At 47.6% G+C, this 18,667-nt stretch overlaps 1 protein-coding gene across 2 annotated transcripts in view; it reads right to left on the reverse strand.

The window, feature by feature from the left end:
• The window catches only part of ASB18 (ankyrin repeat and SOCS box containing 18), a 71,855-nt gene extending 54,880 nt beyond the window's left edge, over window positions 1–16,975 (reverse strand). The window contains exon 1 of one of the 2 annotated variants that reach the window (XM_015467203.3): window positions 16,708–16,954. In XM_015467203.3, coding sequence (XP_015322689.1) covers window positions 16,708–16,912 — 205 coding nt within the window. In that variant the 5' untranslated portion in view covers window positions 16,913–16,954. Of the gene's footprint in view, window positions 1–16,707 lie in introns of both variants that reach the window. The other variant, NM_001302952.2, reaches the window with a different exon arrangement.
• Window positions 16,976–18,667: the final 1,692 nt, after the last annotated feature.

An 18,667-nucleotide genomic window follows, 5' to 3' on the forward strand; every position in this document is an offset into this window, starting at 1 on the left:
GAGTGAATTTACCTACAAAGTTGCTTAGCAGCTGTCAGAATCTTTGAGGAACTGACTAAAACAGAAGAAGCACCAGGAGATGAGAATTTTCATTTTCAAATAGGAAGAGAACTTGATTCCTCAAAGCCTGAACTGACATCAGTCTTGGGCAAGGTCCTTAAATGGCTCACGAGAAGGTTGGATTGGGAGCATTTAGAAAAGAAGTGGGGGCACTTGGAGCTCTGGGGTCACTAGGAAGAGGTCAGGGTGGACTCAGAGAATTTTATTTCGTGACATGGCTATCTCTAAAATGCAGTGAGATGTAGGCATAGATAAGGTTGAAAATATTTCAGAGAACATGGAAAACATACGGGTCATTCTTTAGGAAAATCTTGCTAAAAAACTCAAACTGGAGAAATAATGGTACATGTAAAGAATTGCTGAATTCCAGAATCACTGGAGCTTTAGAAACACTGATGCCTGGATCCCAGTCTGAGAGATTCTGATGTAATTGGTTGGAGGTACAGCTTGAGCATCAGCAAAGTAAGAAACTTTCCAGATGCCTCTAACATGCAGCCATTGCTCGAAAGGGAAGCCCAGAATCCGAACAGACTAAATCTTTCTAGGAGCTGTCCAGGTAGTTCACCGGATGTGAATATGGCTTTGTAAAGAATATGTTAGGGTCTTACAAGTGTAATGTTTTGTCCATGAGAGACACAAAAACTCTTCTCCCTACCAAGGCCTGTAACTTGGTAGCTAACAAGAGGGGATTTTTGCTTCTCAATCAAATGAGATGAAAAAAAATCCACCTTGTAATGATAATGAGATAAACAAAAGCTAGTGTTCAAATGGTAATTATTATTTTCATGTGATATCAGGATCTTTGCATCCTGCCGTTGAATTGATGAATGATTGATTTTCTTTTCATCAGAAGCATCAGAGGATGAGCTCTGATGACATTCTGTGGAAAACCCAGCTGAGCCTGAAATGTGAAGCTAGTGGGTTTGTTACAGGGTCAGCCTGCTTATTTGGGGCCTTGATACTCCACGTGTTTGGGCCACGAGGCACGTGCTCTTGGAAAAGGACTACTGCGTGGATTTTTTCCTAGACCATTAGGCCAAGGTCTGGCTTCCTTCCGGGGTCAAGTGTCCGAGTAAATGGACACAATGGGGCAAGAAGTCATTCCCCTTTGGGGACATCATGAAAGTCTGAGCACTTTCTCACATATGCCAATGTATCATCCCGTTATCCTGGTCGGTTTCCTGCTTCCTACATGAATCGTTTCTGTAAATGTCCAGGGACTAAAGCCAACGTTTGTACCACCTGGCTCGGGCTTCCCAGGTGGCACAGAGGTAAAGAATTTGCCTGCCAGTGAGGGAGAGGAAGGCTCGATCCCTGGGTCAGGAAGGTCCCCTGGAGGAGGAAATGGCAAGCACTCCAGTATTCTTGCCTGGAGAGTCCCATGGACAGAGGAGCCTGGTGGGCTACAATTTATGAGGTCAAAGTGAGGCAGACATGAGTGAGTGCCTGAGCACACACACTGCCGGGCACAGTACCCCAGGTCTTACTATGGATTTACTTTCACACATCTTTTGATCCTCACTCTCCTTTTTTTAATTTCTAAAGGCCACTCCTCCTTCATCCCCCCTCCCTAAAGCTTTTTAAAATGACAGCAATTTCCCCCTTAAGGTTACCAAGGGTTACCATGTAGAATAAATTAGGAATTTGGGATTAACATACACACTGCTATATATAAAATAGATAAACAAGAACCTACTGTACAGCACAGGGAAGTCTATATACTCAATATTTTGTAATAACCTAAAAGGCAAAAGAATCTGAAAAAGAATGTATATATGAGTGTATAACTGAATCTCTTTGCTGTACATGTGAAACTAACACACCATTGCAAACCAACTATACATCGGTTAAAAAATATGTAAGGGAAAGAAGCAAGTCACAAAAAAATGAAAAACATTTCTTAAAAATAATAAGCTGGGCAGGTATGTAAGGCTCTGCTTTTTTTGTGGACCATTTTTTTAAAAGTATTTATTGAATTTGTTACAATATTGCTTCTGTTTTATTTTTTTGTTTTTTGGTATGAGGTATGTGGGATCTACGTTCTCAGCCTGGGGATTGAACCCTCACCCCCTGCATCTTAAGGTGAAGCCTTAACCACTGGACCGCCAGAGAAGTCCTGCAAGACTCTGCTTTTAAGAGCCCGGGACATACCCACATCCACTGAAGCCAGTCACACAGACATCAGAATCCAAAACATGGACGTAGCCTAACCTTCTCTCCAAATAACAATATTAGCACAGCACACCTCATTTAACAAAGCATTAAAGCATCGTGCTCCCTCAGATCAAGTGCATCTATTAATAATGACTTAAATCGTCTGTACTGATTTCACATTATTAAGAAACCTCATTCCCATCATGTGGAAGAATACAACAGGGTGGGGGTGGGGGTGGGGACACCTTGCTAACTTATGTCCGAAGAGCACAACCCAGCTCGGGGCAGATCCTGCCAAGACACACCACGAATGCTGTCTCATCCAAAGGTCAAGAGCTGCTCTCATCCAGAGTCCAGGAGGGCTCTTCTGGATGCTCAGAAGCGAAGGTGCCCTTGAGCACTGCCATCCACGGTGGCCGAGGGGGGATGGAGTAGCCTGGTCCTTGGCAGGCACAACCACGGGTAAACAGCCCTGGAAGGACATTTACAGACTCTGGGGAACCGTGCAGGAGAGCAGCCCACTGAAGCTCTCCCCGATAAAGGTGATGGCGTCTCTTTACAACTGTCATGGGGATTTAATTACATGATAAAATTGCAGCTCCTGCCTCTTGAGACAAATTGCCTGTTCAGACTGATTGTTTTTTATGAATCTCACACAGGGAGCAAAATGCTTCTCTCCTGAAGTTGGCTTGGTCTGATGGTTATACCTCATCATCCTTTACCTCCCTCCTGGAAATGAGAAGCTTACTGATCCTGCAGTTGAGGAGGGGGGTGTGCCTGGTGGTCTCTTGGTTGTTTTGCAACTCTGCACAGAGCAAAGCCAGCCCAGTGATGTCTGATGGATTGAATGTTCATTGACCTTATTTTTCTGTTTGCAAAAAAAAAAAAAAGAGAGAGAGAGAGAAAGAACTTTGAATTTCCAACAGAAAAATAAAAGGCATAATAAGGAATAGAAATGACGGCTAAACATGTACACAACATCCAATTTTACCAATGTGAAATGCAAGTTAGAAAAAGAGATCTTTTTCATCTATCCAGTTGTGAAAGGTTTTTTAATTTTTCTGAAATTTTTGGCTGTGCCGGGTCTTCGTTGCGGCACATGGGCCTTCTCTAGTTGTGGCCCAAAGGGGCTCCTTTAGTTGTGGAGTCAGGCTTCTTGTTTCGGAGAGCTCACTGCAGAGCACGCTGGCCCAGTAGTTGCGGTTCGTGGGCTTAGTTGCTTTGCGGTGTGTGATCTTAGTTCCCCAGCTAGAGATCGAACCTGAGTCCCCTGCATTGGAAGGTGGATTCTTAATCACCGGCCCACCAGGAAAGTCTCCTGAATGGTTTTTTTTAGAAATCAAGTTTTGGAAGAGTTTAGTGAAACTGCTATTTCAGAGTTTGCAGGTGGAAGGGTGAATTTCTACACCATTTGGAAATATTCTATATTGAGTGTACATGTACGGGGCATTTTTCAGGTACCAGAGGCCTACAGAGATTCAGAGTAGAAATCCTTGCTTTTAAGGAGGGTTACACTTAGCAAGAGAGAGAAAGACTAGACAGCCGTTAGCTGGCAAGTGGAGTGAGACCACTGATGGATAGGGGTCCAGGTGTGAAGATGAGAACGGATCAGGGAAGTTATGAGAATGCCAGGAAGTAGGGGTGGGACAGGCTTTTACTGAAGGTGGCATCTGAGCAAAGCACAGAGGGAATTGAAGGAGAAGATGACTTATGATCCCTGAGGGTGTCTGTTTCCCTCTCTTGGCCTGTGCTGCAGGACCTGGTCCTGTTATCCTGGGCTGAACGAGAGGCAAGCATCCTTGGCCTCGAAGCTGTGTTGCTGGGGCCCAAGGTGCAGTCTGGAGGGTGGGCGCTTAGGTGACCAGGCAGGCAGAGCAGAGACCTGGGAGAAAGTGAGCCACTGGCAGCAGGTCTGGGGATCAGAGTTGAGGGCTTAGACCTTGGTGGACACAGAGGTGAGCTGCCCAGATGCTGCTGTTTGGGAGGACTTGTTTCCCCACTGTGAGCTCCTTCTGGGGAGAGAGCCACCTCCTTCTAGAAGGGACGGCCCCCAGTGGGGCGGATCTAGAGACCGAGGGAGCCAGGAGACTGGTGCTACCCTGGTGACTTCATGTGGGGAAACCATGACATGGGTCAGCTCTAACGCTCCCCTGGGGTCTGGCTGAGATGTGGGGGGGGCCTGGGTCGCAGGTCAACCTCCCCTCTGCCCATCCTGCCCTCTCCCCTCCCCCTCGCAGATGTGGATGCCCAGCAAACACCCTGCAAGGCCACAGCACCTGACTGTGAACTGGGCCACCTGGAAGGATGGGTGGGCGTGTGGTCAGAGCAGGTGAAGATGGGGAGCAGAGACGGCCTGTCCCAAGGCCAGGAGGGGTGAGAGGGGTTGGGGGTGTCACTGAGGCTGGTGCAGACCAGAATTTCTCAACCACCTCAGCTGAAGGACTAGGAATGTAAAAACTTTTAATTATTTTTAAACTTTTTGGCCATGTGGCATACAGGATCTTCCCTGACCAGAGATGCTCAAACTCCCACCCTGGACATTGGGAGCTCAGAATTTTAACCACTGGACCACCAGGGAAGTCCAAGGATTTTTTTTTTTTTTGGTCCCAATTTGTCATAGAGTGATTCTTTTTCAGAATACAATTAAAATTAATTAACAACAACAACAAAAAAACCCCAAATGGAGAAAAGGCAGAATTCCAAGTCCAGAATGTTAATTGTCAAGTTGCTGTAGATGTTTCTAAATGTTTACTGACAATTTTCACAGCAAACCCTTTATGGAGCACCCCCTACCCACAGCGGGCTGTGAGTAGCACCTTTACTGACCAGTTACTAGAGTACAGGGTGGGTGAAGAGATGCTGGGAGAGATGGTGGGGTGGGTTAGTTCACAGCACATATTTTAAGTCCTCGGACACAGGCTATAAAATTGGGACTCTTCATTGTTGGACAGGGGTTGCTGGACCTTTTTTGTAATGTGTAAGATAATAATATTTTAGGTTTTGTGCCTCTTATGGTCTCTGTGGCAACTACTCAGCTCTGCCATTGTAGCATGAGAGCCACCACGGACAATATGTAAATAAACGGGCAGGGCCGTGTTCTAATAAAACTTTATTTATAAAAACAGGTAGCTGGCCCTCAGGCGACAGTTTGCATGCCTTTGCTGTATTCAGTAAGGAATGATTGCAGGCTTATAGGCAGGAGAGTCACATGCACCTCAAATAGGAAAGTTATTGCATCTCTTTCTCTGCATACCTTTTCTATCCTTCACCTCAGTGAAATGTGCTCTTAATTCTCATGGCAAATTTGACTCAACAACAGTCAGTGGAGCATCTGGGTACCAGGCACACACCTGTCTCTTTCTTTTATGTCTATCCTGCTTTGGGTTTGCTAAACTTCTTTATTTAAAAAATTATTTATTCATTTTTGGCTGTGCTGGGTCTTCACTGCTGTACGGGCTTCTCTCTAGTTGTGGTAACTGGGGGCTACTCTTTGTTGCAGTGTTAGGGCTTCTCCTAAATCACTGCAGATGGTGACTTCAGCCATGAAATTCAAAGACATTTGCTCCTTGGAAGAAAAGTTACGACCAATCTAGACAGCATATTAAAAAGCAGAGACATTACTTTGCCAACAAAGGTCCATCTAGTCAAAGCTATGGTTTTTCCAGTGGTCATGTATGGATGTGAGAGTTGGACTGTAAAGAAAGCTGAGTGCTGAAGAATTGATGCTTTTGAACTGTGGTATTGGAGAAGACTCTTGAGAGTCCCTTGGACTGCAAGGAGCTCCAACCAGTCCATCCTAAAGGAGATCAGTCCTGGGTGTTCATTGGAAGGACTGACGTTGAAGCTGAAACTCTAATACTTTGGCCACCTGATGCGAAGAACTGACTTATTGGAAAAGACCCTGATGCTGGGAAAGATTGAGGTCAGGAGGAAAAGGGGACGACAGAGATGAGATGGCTGGATGGCATCACTGACTTGACGGACATGAGTTTGAGTGAACTCCAGGACGTGGTGATGGACAGGGAGGCCTGGCGTGCTGCAGTCCACGGGGTCACAAAGAGTTGGACACAAGTGATCAACTGAACTGGACTGAGCTGAGGGCTTCTCATTGCGGCGGCTCCCCTTGTTGCGGAGCACAGGCTCTAGGGCACGAGGGCTTCAGTAGCCACAACACGTGGACTCCGTGGTTGTGGTTCCCTGCTCGAGAGCACAGGCTCAGCAGCTGTGGCACACGGAGTTAGTTGCTCCACAGTGTGTGGGATCCTCCCAGGTCAGAGACGGAGCTTGTGTCTCTTGCATTGGCAGGCAGGGGTCTTTACCACTGAGCCGCCGGGGGAGCCCTTGCTAACCTTCTTGAGTCTGTAAATTTATATCTTTCATCCAACTTGGGAAAGGTTTGGCAATTATTTCTATAAATCCTTTTTCTGCTCCATTCTCTTTCTCTTCTCTTTCTTGGATTCTGCTCGAACGTGTCAGATCTGTGTTGTCCCACAGCCCCTGTTCATTTTATTTTCAATCGTTTTCCTTTCCGATCTTCAGACTGGATACTTTCTTTTAACCTGTTTTCAAATTCACTGACTCTTTCTTCTGTCATCTTGGATCTTCTGTTTGGCCCCTTATTGTTGAGAACGAGGCCACCCCTGGCTTCAAGGGAGGAGTGATGGTGTTCTTTCTCCAGCCGGAAACCTTGTGTTGCCACAGGGACTCTGTTGGTAAAGGAGGAGGGAAGTGGATGTCTGCAGCTGGTCTCAGGGCACCAGTCTCTCCACCTCTATCCTTCCTACCTATGCAAGAGTTAACTTTTTCCAGATTAGATGATCTCATTCCATTGCTGAATGGCTCCTCACTGCCTTTCCGAATACATGTAAACGCCTATGTCTAGAAATTGTGGCCTCGCACGATACAATCCCAGCTTGCTCGCCCGGATAGTCCTCCTTCTCCTCTGACTTATGCTCCTTGTTTCCAGCCAGGCCCCACTTCCCTGCATGAGGTGGGCTGTGCGATCCACGTCTGCTCACTCCGTTCCCTCTGTCTCCGGCCCTTCCTTTCCATCACAGCCCATCAGTGCACATTCATCTTTCAAGGGACAGCCCAACAGATTTTTACTGTCTTCCATATGTTGTTTTGTCTATTAATATTTGTTACGCACCTACTCTGTGCCCAGATATGGCCTCTAGGACAAGCCCAGACCCTGTTCAATGCCCAGCTGCTGGGCTTAGTATTTGGTACCAGGCTACAGGTAATGCATTTGCTATTTCCAATTGTTTCTCTGGAATATTTATCCTGAACAGGGTGTACCATTGCAGGAACCATTGCCCTCCTGGAAAGGCAGAAAGGACCTTCCCTCGTATCTTCCTTTCTTTTTGTTCTTTTGAACCCCTCCAGTGTGCTGGGGAACGATGCTAATAGAAGTGTGTCATCAGCATACATTATGTCTTTATTAGCCTGTTTCTCAATTTTGATTCTGAAAATATCCTGATTTAGTCTAATTGCAATTTCACCGTGTTCCACAGGCAGTGACGGTTCATACTGGGGGAAGCTGAGACGTGACCCTGCAGGATTTTTCTTCCTGCCCATATGCTTTGAAGCTGGACCATTAGCTCGAAGGCATACATCTCATCTCATCACAGTGATTCAACCTGCTTCTGGGAAAAAAAAAGAGCTTAGGGTGTGTGTCTGGTGGAAAGCAAAGGAATATCTTCATTCTAGGTGGTGGGAGATATTTTTCTGAAGCTAAAGCAAGGGCTGCTGCTGGAACTATTTTATTCCTAAATAATTTAACTATATTCAAAGATAATCTGATGTTATTGTAGGAAAGTGTATTTCTAATAAATTCCACTTGATCTGGGTGAATCAATTCAGGCAGCGCATAATTGAGTCTGTTAGCAAGGACTTTAGCAAGAATTTTGCAATCAGCGTTAATTAAGAAGATGGGACAATAATTTGTGCATAATTCCGGATCTTTTCCTGGCTTGTGAATCAAAGTAATAAGAGCAATGCTCCGGCTGGTGGTGGGATAGTGTCATTAGGTGCTGATTTATAAGTACTTAGAAAGGTTTAATTTCATTTTGCTTCGAGCAGGGTCTCCCTGCCCCCACACACTCTGATCAGGGCTTTAGCCAAGACAGCAGAGCCCGTGTCTCCCCATCCTTCGCCGCCATCACTGACCTCCTGCTGCCCATTTTTATTTTTGTTCTGCAGCTGAGACACCCCGCTCATTCACCCAGGTTTTTTTTTTTCCTTAATATTCTTATTATTTGTAGAGTATTTCTTAATACTATTTGAAAAGTGTTTCTTAATACTCTGAATTATTTGAAGCGATGGATTCCATGCTCTTGATGACGTGTCTGCATGCTTGTGTGTGATGTAAATTCTCAGAGCTGTCACAGCCTTCATGGGGACGTTTTCCATGGATCTTCCAGCTACATGTCTTGGGGTGGGTCTGTGTCAAGAGCCCTCGACTGTAAGTCAGGGAACATACCTGGTTTGTGTGCTGCTCCTAATTGACTGTTGCCCAGTAAGGGGATACACGAGAACCCTGGTGTCCTGGTCTGTAAATGCAGCCATAGGGCAATTATAGGCATGACGGGGTAGCGGGAAGAGCTCTGGGTTTCCCCCTCCTGCAGCTGTGGGACCTGAGATGTGGAACTCAACCTCTCTGAGCCTCGTTTTTCTCTGCTGGGGAAGTGGGAGTCCTTGGAAAACACAGACCAACTAGAGTCCTCACTGCACGTGATTCCTCTGTCATTGTCTCCACTTGGGGCTCGTTATAGCACAGACAGGCTCTGGTCTGCAGACTTGTTCTCCTAACAATCAGAACAAGGCCATCTCTGGGCAAGGCTGCTGCTCTTTGGTGAGTCAAGCTGATAAACTCACTTCTCACCAGGAGACACCTTCCCTGCCCATCTGACCTGGAGCTGACGGTTCCAATGAAAGTGGGGCCTGTTCTACACACCCATGAAGGCAACAGGGTTTTCATCCATCTCCAAAAACACTACATGTTGGTCTTGGAGCTCCAGTTCGTCCCATTTGGAAGCACCCTGAGAGATGACCCCGCTAATCCCATTTTTTTTTTCTTTTTCTTTTTGGCTATACTGTGCGGTTTGTGGGATTAATTCCTTGACCAGAAATTGAATCCTGGGCCTCAGCAGTGAAATCGCTGAGTCCTAACCACTGGACTGCATGGGAATTCTCAACAGTCCAATAGTTTCAAATGAGGAAATTAGGATTCAGATAGAAGAACAGACCATACAGGTTAAGGACCACACATATAGTGGGAGCACCAGGCTTGAACCCAGGTCATGTCGTTGCTAGTCTCTTGTCGTGTCTATTACACTGTCAATGCCCACGCACTTGCCATTCGTTCAAATGTGAGTCCTCCAAGGCGGGAGTTGTGCTTATTTAACTTACATTCAACTGTTGAGCTTTCTGTGGGGGACCTTCCCCTCCATGCAGAAGGAGGTGGGTGTAGCCCTGACCGCAAGGCATGCTAAACATCGCGCTGACGGAGTGAGCAGTCGAATTCCACGGCAGACTCCACTGGCCCTTGTCCATCCCACATTCACCGCACTCATTCTGCACCTATATGTGCGGCGGCACGAGCTCTCTTAATAAAAACCCAATTAGTATTTCTTTAACTTGCCTCCAGATGCTTAAATACCATTACCCCAAACACAACATAATGCCTCTAGTTTTTCTATTTCAATCAAGAATTCAAGTAGCATCTTGACTTGTATATAATATATCAGCAGCAAAATCATGGAATGCTGACATCCTTAATAATAGCAATTAGTAATCAGTTGTTTCTTAAGTAGTTTGATTACGCCAGTTACCAAATTGTACAGTTGATGCATTTGGGGGGCAAGCAGGGTCTCTCCACCCCTCCCCCGCCATCCTTTCTCCCTTGCTGTGTTCCCTCAAGTCAGTGAGCTGATAGGTGTTCCAAAGAGGTGAGGTCGAATAATTCCGCTGTTGCTAATACTGAACAGCACAGACTTGGCTTTAGCAGAAAGTAGAATCAAATATTTCTTTGCTGAAAGACTCACTCCAATCATGTCTGTGAAAACACAGACTGTGTCCACCTGGGTAAATGTTAGCAAAGGAGTTTGGCCTGCCCATGCAGGCAGCCCACCCAGAGTTTGAGCCTTTCTATAGGCTTCCTGGTGGCTCAGAGGTTAAAGCATCTGCCTGCAATGTGGGAGACCTGGGTTTGACCCCTGGGTCGGGAAGATCCCCTGGAGAAGGAAATGGCAACCCACTCCAGTATTCTTGCCTGGAGAATCCCATGGATGGAGGAGCCTGGTGGGCTACAGTCCATGGGGTTGCAAAGAGTCGGACACGACTGAGCGACTTCACTTTCACTTTCATAGGTTTCCCAGATAGCTTAGTGGTAAAGAATCCGCCTGCCAGTGCAGAAGATGTAGGAGACGCAAGTTCGATCCTTGGGTCAGGAAGATCCCCTGGAGAAGGAAATGGCAACCCACTCCAGTATTCTTGCCCGGAGAATCCCATGGACAGAGGCGCCTGGCGGGCTACAGTCCACGGGGTCTCAAAGAGTTGGACACGCCTGAATGACTGAGCACACACACAGGGCTAAGGCCTTCTGCCAGGCTCTGGATACCAGGCAAAGGTCTTGATCTTAAGGAGGTCATATTTGAGAATGAAACACTCAGTGGGTATAAAGATGAGCTCTGCAAGGTTTTGTTTCAGTAACAGATGGAGACTGAGGGCTTTGCGCTCTTGTGGCCGGGGGAGGTGGGTCTGTGTGTTGGGTGGGCAGGGTGGGCTTTCTGGAGAAGTGGACTTCTACAGGATCTAGAAGAAGGGGAGGTCTAGGTGAGCCTGGGTTTTGTCCTGGTGGAGATGTTTTTATTGGGAGGGGGTAGGTGGGAAAGATGAGGGAGCAGATTGTGGATGAACTGGAGCTCAGGCTTGTTCCCCTCATCACACACACACACACACACACAGAGCCCAGCTCCAGGACAGCCTCCTTGGTTCCTCATAGCAGGCCAATCTGGGTCTGACTGGGGTTGAATGCCCACCAGAGACCTCCATGCACTTCCCAGCACCCTACGGGGCATCCCAGGGACATCTTTGCAGGACAGCAGGTGGCTTCCCAAGGGCACAGGTGAGTTGCATCTTTAAGGGAAAACCTGACTGAGGACCCCTCTTCTGCCCCATGGCCAGGCAGGGCAGGTATGTTCGGCACTTGGCCCTGTTATCTGCCGAGGCTGAATTCTGAAGTTCCTTTGCCCTCTGCCCTCTGTAAGGGGCCCCATGTACACCTGAAGGGTTGTCCAGAACACGTCATTCTCACCATTTTCCCAGCTGGTTCCTCTTTTCCCTATGCTTTTACTGGGATGCTGACATGGATCTGCAGAAATAAATAATAATTATTTTTTTCTGCTCTATTTTGCAAGAGTAATGAGCTCACACACGAGCATGGGGATATCACTGAGCAAAACATGGTCCCTGGATATTTATGTTGACAAGCAGAAAGAACGGCTACTTATCTTACTGCTGCAAATTATCGTCCTGCTGCAAAGTACTCGGAGTTCTTTCAACCAGGGCTGTCCTTGGGATGGACAATTGAGCCTCTGCTTTCCCTGAAACGCCTTTCAGCCTGATCTTTGGCCCTGTGTCTCCTGGTCTGGGGGCATCTTCAGAGCCCGCCCCTTGCTGGGTCCTTGCCCGTCTTCTCGCTCATCATCCCTTCATCTTCACCTTCCTCCTTGGGAGAACTGAAATTCTTTCCTGTATCCATTCCCAATGCGTGTGGCATTTCAAGTGTTGCCCCAAGTTCTGACCACTCACCACACATTCTAAATCCCCCACGTGTACGTCTTAATGCAGACGGCTCTTGTTCCTCTGAGGTGTGTTGCCCGAGGACTCACAATCACCCCTCTCCCAGGAAAGAGCCTGTTTACTCCCACACTCAGGAAACAGGCAGCCTCATTCCATTTTAGACGGAGACAGTGAGATTTGGGGATCATGGCTTGAGAGAAGCATGGGGCTGGACGGGGTCTCAACAGTGATCCAAGCCATACTTCCTAAAGAGTGTCCGCAAACCTCCAATCCCTCCCCTACCCCTGCCGACTCCCATCCCCACCCCCTGCCGGTGGTGAAGCCACGCAAGCTTTTACCCTGCCCTCCAGCATCAGCGTGGGTCTCCAGGGACCACATCCCAGGTGCGCTCCTCCATGGAGTTTTGCTCAGGGGCCTCTGCTCGGGAAGCGCTAATCAAACCTCACGCACTAGTTACAAGTAAAGGCACTGACTCAGAGAGGGAACGTGACTTCTCTGAGGCCACACAGCTCATTGGTGGCCGAACCCAAGTTTCCTACTGGAGCCTTTCACTCCAGGGCTCCTTGAGGCGCCTGAAAGGCTACCTGTGATGACCGGCTGGGCTCTGCACTCCTGGGGGGCCATCCTGTGTGTAATTCTCGTTTCTAGTCTCCCCTCGTTCTCCTAGGCTCACAGCAAAAGCTCAAACCTCGTCACAATCCCAGATCCCTCTGATTTCTGTCTGGCTTGGTGTCCCTGTCCTCTGCTCCCCCCTAACTTCCCAGCGTTTCTCAATGTTGTCACTTATCTCTGTCAGCCACTCATCTAGCCCACTGCCTGGATTTAGACCCTGCCATCTCTTCCCTGGGCACCCGCCTTCCATCACCTCCTAACTAGATCTTGTTTCCTGACCTGTCACGTTTCCTTCAAACCCCACTCTCACACGTCAGCTGGAGCGGCAGCTGCCTCGTGCACCTCCACCCCCGGTTCAAGCCCAGCCTGCTTCCCCTGCAATAAAATCATGGGTAACAAGATGTGCCCTGAGGCCATGCACTTAATCATTCAGTTACCAGCATCCTGAACCGAAAACAGCCCGGAACAAGCCCAGGTCCTGACAGCGTGGCAGCAGCACTGACCTGTCCCTGCCCTTTTGATTTGTGCCGTTGGGCGGGGAGAAGTATATATGGATGTGATTTAGAACCTAAAGGCTCATCGTGGGATGGAACAGGACCCCCTCAACACAGAGTTCATTGGTTTCAAGTGCGCAGTAAAAAGGTGGGGACAATAAAGATGGCGCAGGAAATCAGCAATGTGAAAATAAATGATATTTTACTTTTTGTTGGAGAGGCTAGATTTTTATCTTGGATTAATAAAAACATGTTATTAATACTGAGAGATTTAGCTATTTAAAATAGTACGATGTTACCTGTAATTTATATTAATATGTAGCACTGACCATGTGTCCTATTGTGAAAACAGTTATGCTATTTAATAAATGAATCAAAGGAACAGACTGGACTTCCCTGATGGTCTAGTGGTTACAAATCTGCCTGCCAACACAGGGGACACAGGTTCGATCCCTGGTCAGGGGAGATTCCAAGGGAATGACAAGAGGCCAAGGGGCAAAGAAGCCCGCCCACCGCAACTGCTGAGCCCGCGCTCCAGAGCCGTCCAGAGCAACTCCTGAAGCCAGAGTCCGAGAGCCCGCCCTGTACAACCACAGGAGCCACCGCGGTGAGAAGCCTGTGTGCCGAAACTGGAGAAACCCAGCAGTCAGCAATGAAGACCCAGCGCACCCCAGAATGGTGAATAAAGAAAGAACAAATCAAGGTTGCTGTTGGGCTTCCCTGGTAACGCAGATGGCAAAAAGAGTCTGCCTGTAAGGCAGGAGAACCGGGTTTGATCCTTGAGTTGGGAAGATCCCCTGGAGAAGGGAATGGCTACCCACTGCAGTGTTATTGCCTGGAGAATTCTATGGACAGAGGAGCCTGGTGGGGTCCATGGGGTCGCAAGGAGTTGGACACGACTGAGCGACTCACACACACACACACACACACACACACACACACACACACAGAGCTGTTGTTAAAGAATAAGCAATGATATTTTAACTCGGGGACTTCAAATATACAAAGCCCTAACCCACTGGGACAGGTTTGTGAAAGAAGAGCGTGTACTCGCTCCAGCCAGAATCCCGGCAGAAAGCAGGTGGCGGGGATCCAGGGTATCCAGTAGGCACGCAGGGCTCAGGGAAGCGATGGGGTCTCCCGAGGCATCGGGAGAGCCCCACTCCCTGTGTCTCAAGGGGCAAGCAGGGAGGTAAGAGCTGACACCCTACAGCTGAGCCTTCAGCCCAACATTGAAGCCAGATCACAGGGGCCGTCTGGCAGGGACGGGTCCCTGGAGCAAATACTCTGCCCTCCCCGCTCCTCGAAGTGCCTGGCCTTAGCTGCACCCAGAGAGCGCGGGGCCAGGAGGACGCGATTCACCAAGTCACCCCAGGAGCAGGCAGTGGGCAGGCTGGCTCGGGAGGGCAAATACAGAACCTAGAGCTCAGCACTCCTGGGGGAGGTGCAGGGGAGGAGTTGAGTCCCCTCCGTGCCCCCGTACAGGCTCCTGGGTTGATACCTGTACTGTGTGTGTTCTCAGTGAGGACCCGGCCCATCCAGGCAAAGCTAGGTCTGAACAGAGGCGGGGTGCTCTCTGGGCACATGGTTGCTGGGCCCTCACCCTGACTGGGGCCCAGATATCAGAAACACCAAGGAAAAGAAGCAGCAGGAGCTGGTTTCTCTCTAAAGCCTTCTGCAGGTTGCTCACACCCCCAGTGAAAGGGTACACGGAGGTGGTGGAGGGGTGAGGAGGGCTAGGGGAGGGAGGAGCAGAGGGATAACCACTCCCTCGGAAGTGCCAGGCTCTGATCTTGCCCTTCATCACATTACATCTCCATTCGCCAGGACCAAGGGCCCAAGTGTGTTCCCTTTTGGTGACCTGCCTACATGAGTGAGCACGTGTTTGTGTTTGTGTGTGAAGGTACATGTGTGTGCGATGGTACACATGTGTGTGTACTCACACATGTATGTTGGGAAAGAATCTGCCTTGCGTGGGGAGGGGAGTCATGCATATCCCTTAGGAGTCAAGATAGGCTTGCAGAGGGCACATTTGACGAGCTGGGAAGCAGCCTGGTACAATTAAAAGTTAATCTCAGGTCAGGGAAAATATTTTCAGCAAGTGTGACAATGGTATTATATCTGTGTTATGTGAAGCAGACCTACAAGATGTCAAAAAAGATAGAAAGACATGAGGAGATATTGCTCAAGGACCTGACTAGACAAGTCACATGTGAACAGATCTGCAAAGAAAACCCAAATCCTGTGGCTAAGACTTGGTCCTGAGCAGTAAAGAGAGGGCGGGTGAGCAGGCATTAGAGAAGGGCCAGGGCACGCTGACTAAATTGGAGATTTAAATGTGAGTATTAATCACCCATAATGTTCAGGGTGGGACGTGACACACACACTCACTGACAGAATAGAAATCCTTTCAGAGAACAATTTGGAAAATTTATTCTTGTCCCAGGAATACTGCTCCTAAGGATTTATCCTAAGGACACAACCCTGAATAAGAAAAAAAAGCATATGAATGCTAATAAAGACACTAATTACAGTATTATTGATAGTAGTAAAAATGTAAATGCACAGTCCCTTCTTGTAGGAATTTGGTTTAAGTATTTCGTGGTTAATCACCTCAATAGGTGATTGAAATTAAGAAGACCAGGTAGCAACATGGAAAACACTTTAGGTATATTAACTCAACAGAGCAAAGCACAAAATTATATCTCCCCCATGACTGTAAGTCGAGGAAACTCACACATGCAAACAGGCTAGCTCGGAAAAAGAGTGGAGAAATGAAAGGAGACACTGTGCTGGGATGCGGATGCCATAGTTTAATTTTTCTCTTTTTAAATTTTTGGTATTGCTTTAATTACTGCCTGTGTAACACACAGATATATACTGTGTGTGTGTGCATATGTATAAGGACTTCCCTGGTGGCTCAGGTGTTAATGAATTTGTCTGCAATGTGAGAGACCGGGGTTTGAACCCTGGGTTGGGAAGACCCGCTGGAGAAGGGAATGGCAACTGGCTCCAGTATTCTTGCCTAGAGAATTCCACGGACAGAGGAGCCTGGTGGGCTGCAGTCCTTGGGGTTGAAAAGAGTTGGACACTACTGAGTGGCTAACACACACACATAAGTATACATAGCATATATCAATATACATATTATATACATATGTATACTTATGGTGTGCACATATACTACACACTACATGTATATCTCTCTATATGTATACTATATGTATTTACATACATGGCACCTATGTATATTATGTATTCCCTAAGATGCTACGGAGAAACTTGAAGGAACTTTTTGGCCAGTGTAGTATATGTATATGAATACTGTGTATATACATAGTAAATATGTGTATAATACTATGACATACAGATATATACTATGATACATACTGCATATACACACAGGTATATGCTATGTACATATACGTATACACAATATAGGCAGCACGTATGTATGCTTATAAATAATAATCGCAGAGCTGAGCATGTATCATTCTCCTCTTTCAACCATCTGCCCTCCACACTCAACAGCCCACCCCTCGCGTGTGCACGGTGGGGAACCCAGCAGGTACGTGGCGGTTACCTACGAGCACCCCGGGGGGCAGCTGGGCGGAGGGGTCCTTCATCCAGTCGTCATTGGCCAGTTCTATCACGGCGTCCACGTGCCGAACGTCAGCGCAGATCAAGTCCTTCAGTCTCGCCTCATCCCTGCCTTCCAGGGCTGCCTTTAATTTCTTTACGAAATCGGAGTTGACCGGGTAATCGGGAAGGCGATCAGAGACCGACATTGTGCTGTCGCCTGTGTGTTAACCAAATCGCTCTTCTCAGCTGAGTCCAGAGTCAGCAGCTGTGTGGACAGGGCTGTGGGGAAGCCTATAAATAGAAGAAACGTGGTCAGTTACAGCCCCGGGGACTGGCCACCTGCCAGCAGCCCTCCCCACTCCCTTCCTCACAGAGACGGGAATTAATCTCCAAGGCCTCCGTTAGGATCCTAGAGAGGGGGCCAGTAAACGCGTCTGTGAGTGGGAGAAGCAAAGAGCACAGGGTTGTAAAAAGTCAGGCTGTCCTTGGCACTGCTGACCAACGTCTTCTTTTGTCAAAGTGAGACTCTGTCCTGAATGTTTAAGATCCTTTTCCCCAAGATTGGGCTTGCAAATCTCTGTGCTGTTGAAAGGAACGTTTTGTAACGTTCTATTAATATACCACTGTACTCCTTCACTTCATCTAAAAAGAGTCTGGTTGACTACAAGTTGGACCTGACTTGAAACCCAGGAGAATGCAGGAACATCTTTGGTTTCTAAATTCAGAGATGGACTGGCCGGTCCCGAGAAGACAAGATCGTCACGTAAGTGAACACAGACAAGCATCCTAAGTGTGAGCGGCAGCCTCTGTACTTCTTAAGGATGCGAACCTCAGCGTAAAGCATCCAATTCCACGCTCGATGGACGTGCAAGGCGCTGGTGCTGGTTTCTGCGCATTCCTTGGGGGTAGGCGGCTTTCCCCCCATAACCTCTGTCTCTAGTGGTCCTGCATCTCCTCCATCTGGGTCCAGTGGCAGCTGGGTGCTCTGACAACTTGAGGGGCCCAGGCTGGGCCATTTAGCTTAAAAGTTAGTTTTTGGATACATTAAAAATTGAAATAGATAACACTGTGCAAGTTCGAGGTGTAGGTCACGTTGATTTGATGCATTTATGTATTGTGACATGGTTGTCATCGCAGTGTTAGCTGACACCACTATCATGTTACAGAATTGCAAGCTTTTGTCTTCTCTTGTGGTATGGATACTTCAGTTTTTGAGTCTCTTAGACAGGTTGACATTGTCTTCAACAGCACTGATGTCTATCGTCACCTTCCCGTGCGCTGGATCTCCAGGACTTACTTATCCAGTGCTTGCAAGTTTGTGCCCTTCCGTGCTGTTTCTTCTCTGCCCTCACCTAGTTGTTTTTTTTCTATATTCAAAATTTAAACGGTTAATCATAGTTTTTCAATTGAAGCGTAGTTGGTTTATAATGTGGTGGTAGATTCTGGTGCACACAGAGTGATTCAGTTATACACATATTGGTGTTGTGATCAGTCGTGTCCAACTCTGTGCTGACCCCATGGGCTGCAGCCCGCCGGGCTCCTCTGTCCGTGGGATTCTCCAGGCAAGAATACTGGAGTGGGTTGCCATTTCCTCCTCCAGGGGATCTTCCTGACCCAGGGATTGAACCCACATCTCCTGTGTCTCCTGCATTGGCAGGCGGGTTCTTTACCACTGTGCTGCCTGGGAAGCCCATACATAAAATTTTGCAGAAAAATCTGAACGAATTTTTGGCCAACCCAATATGTATGTATGTATTCATATGGCTTTTATAGAGTCCCCTTCAACTTGTGTCTCAGTCTTTCCACCTCTTCCTTTCCTTACTGTCTCCCCATGTGATGGTTAATCTTATGTGTGAACCTGGCTGGACCATCCTACCCCAGATACTTGGTCAAACATATTCTGGATGTTCCTGTGAGGTTTTTTGACGAGATTAATGCTTAAGTTGGCGGACTTTGAGTAA

This window comes from Bos taurus, chromosome 3, assembly GCF_002263795.3.
Source record: "Bos taurus isolate L1 Dominette 01449 registration number 42190680 breed Hereford chromosome 3, ARS-UCD2.0, whole genome shotgun sequence".
NCBI classification, from domain to species: Eukaryota; Metazoa; Chordata; class Mammalia; order Artiodactyla; family Bovidae; genus Bos; species Bos taurus.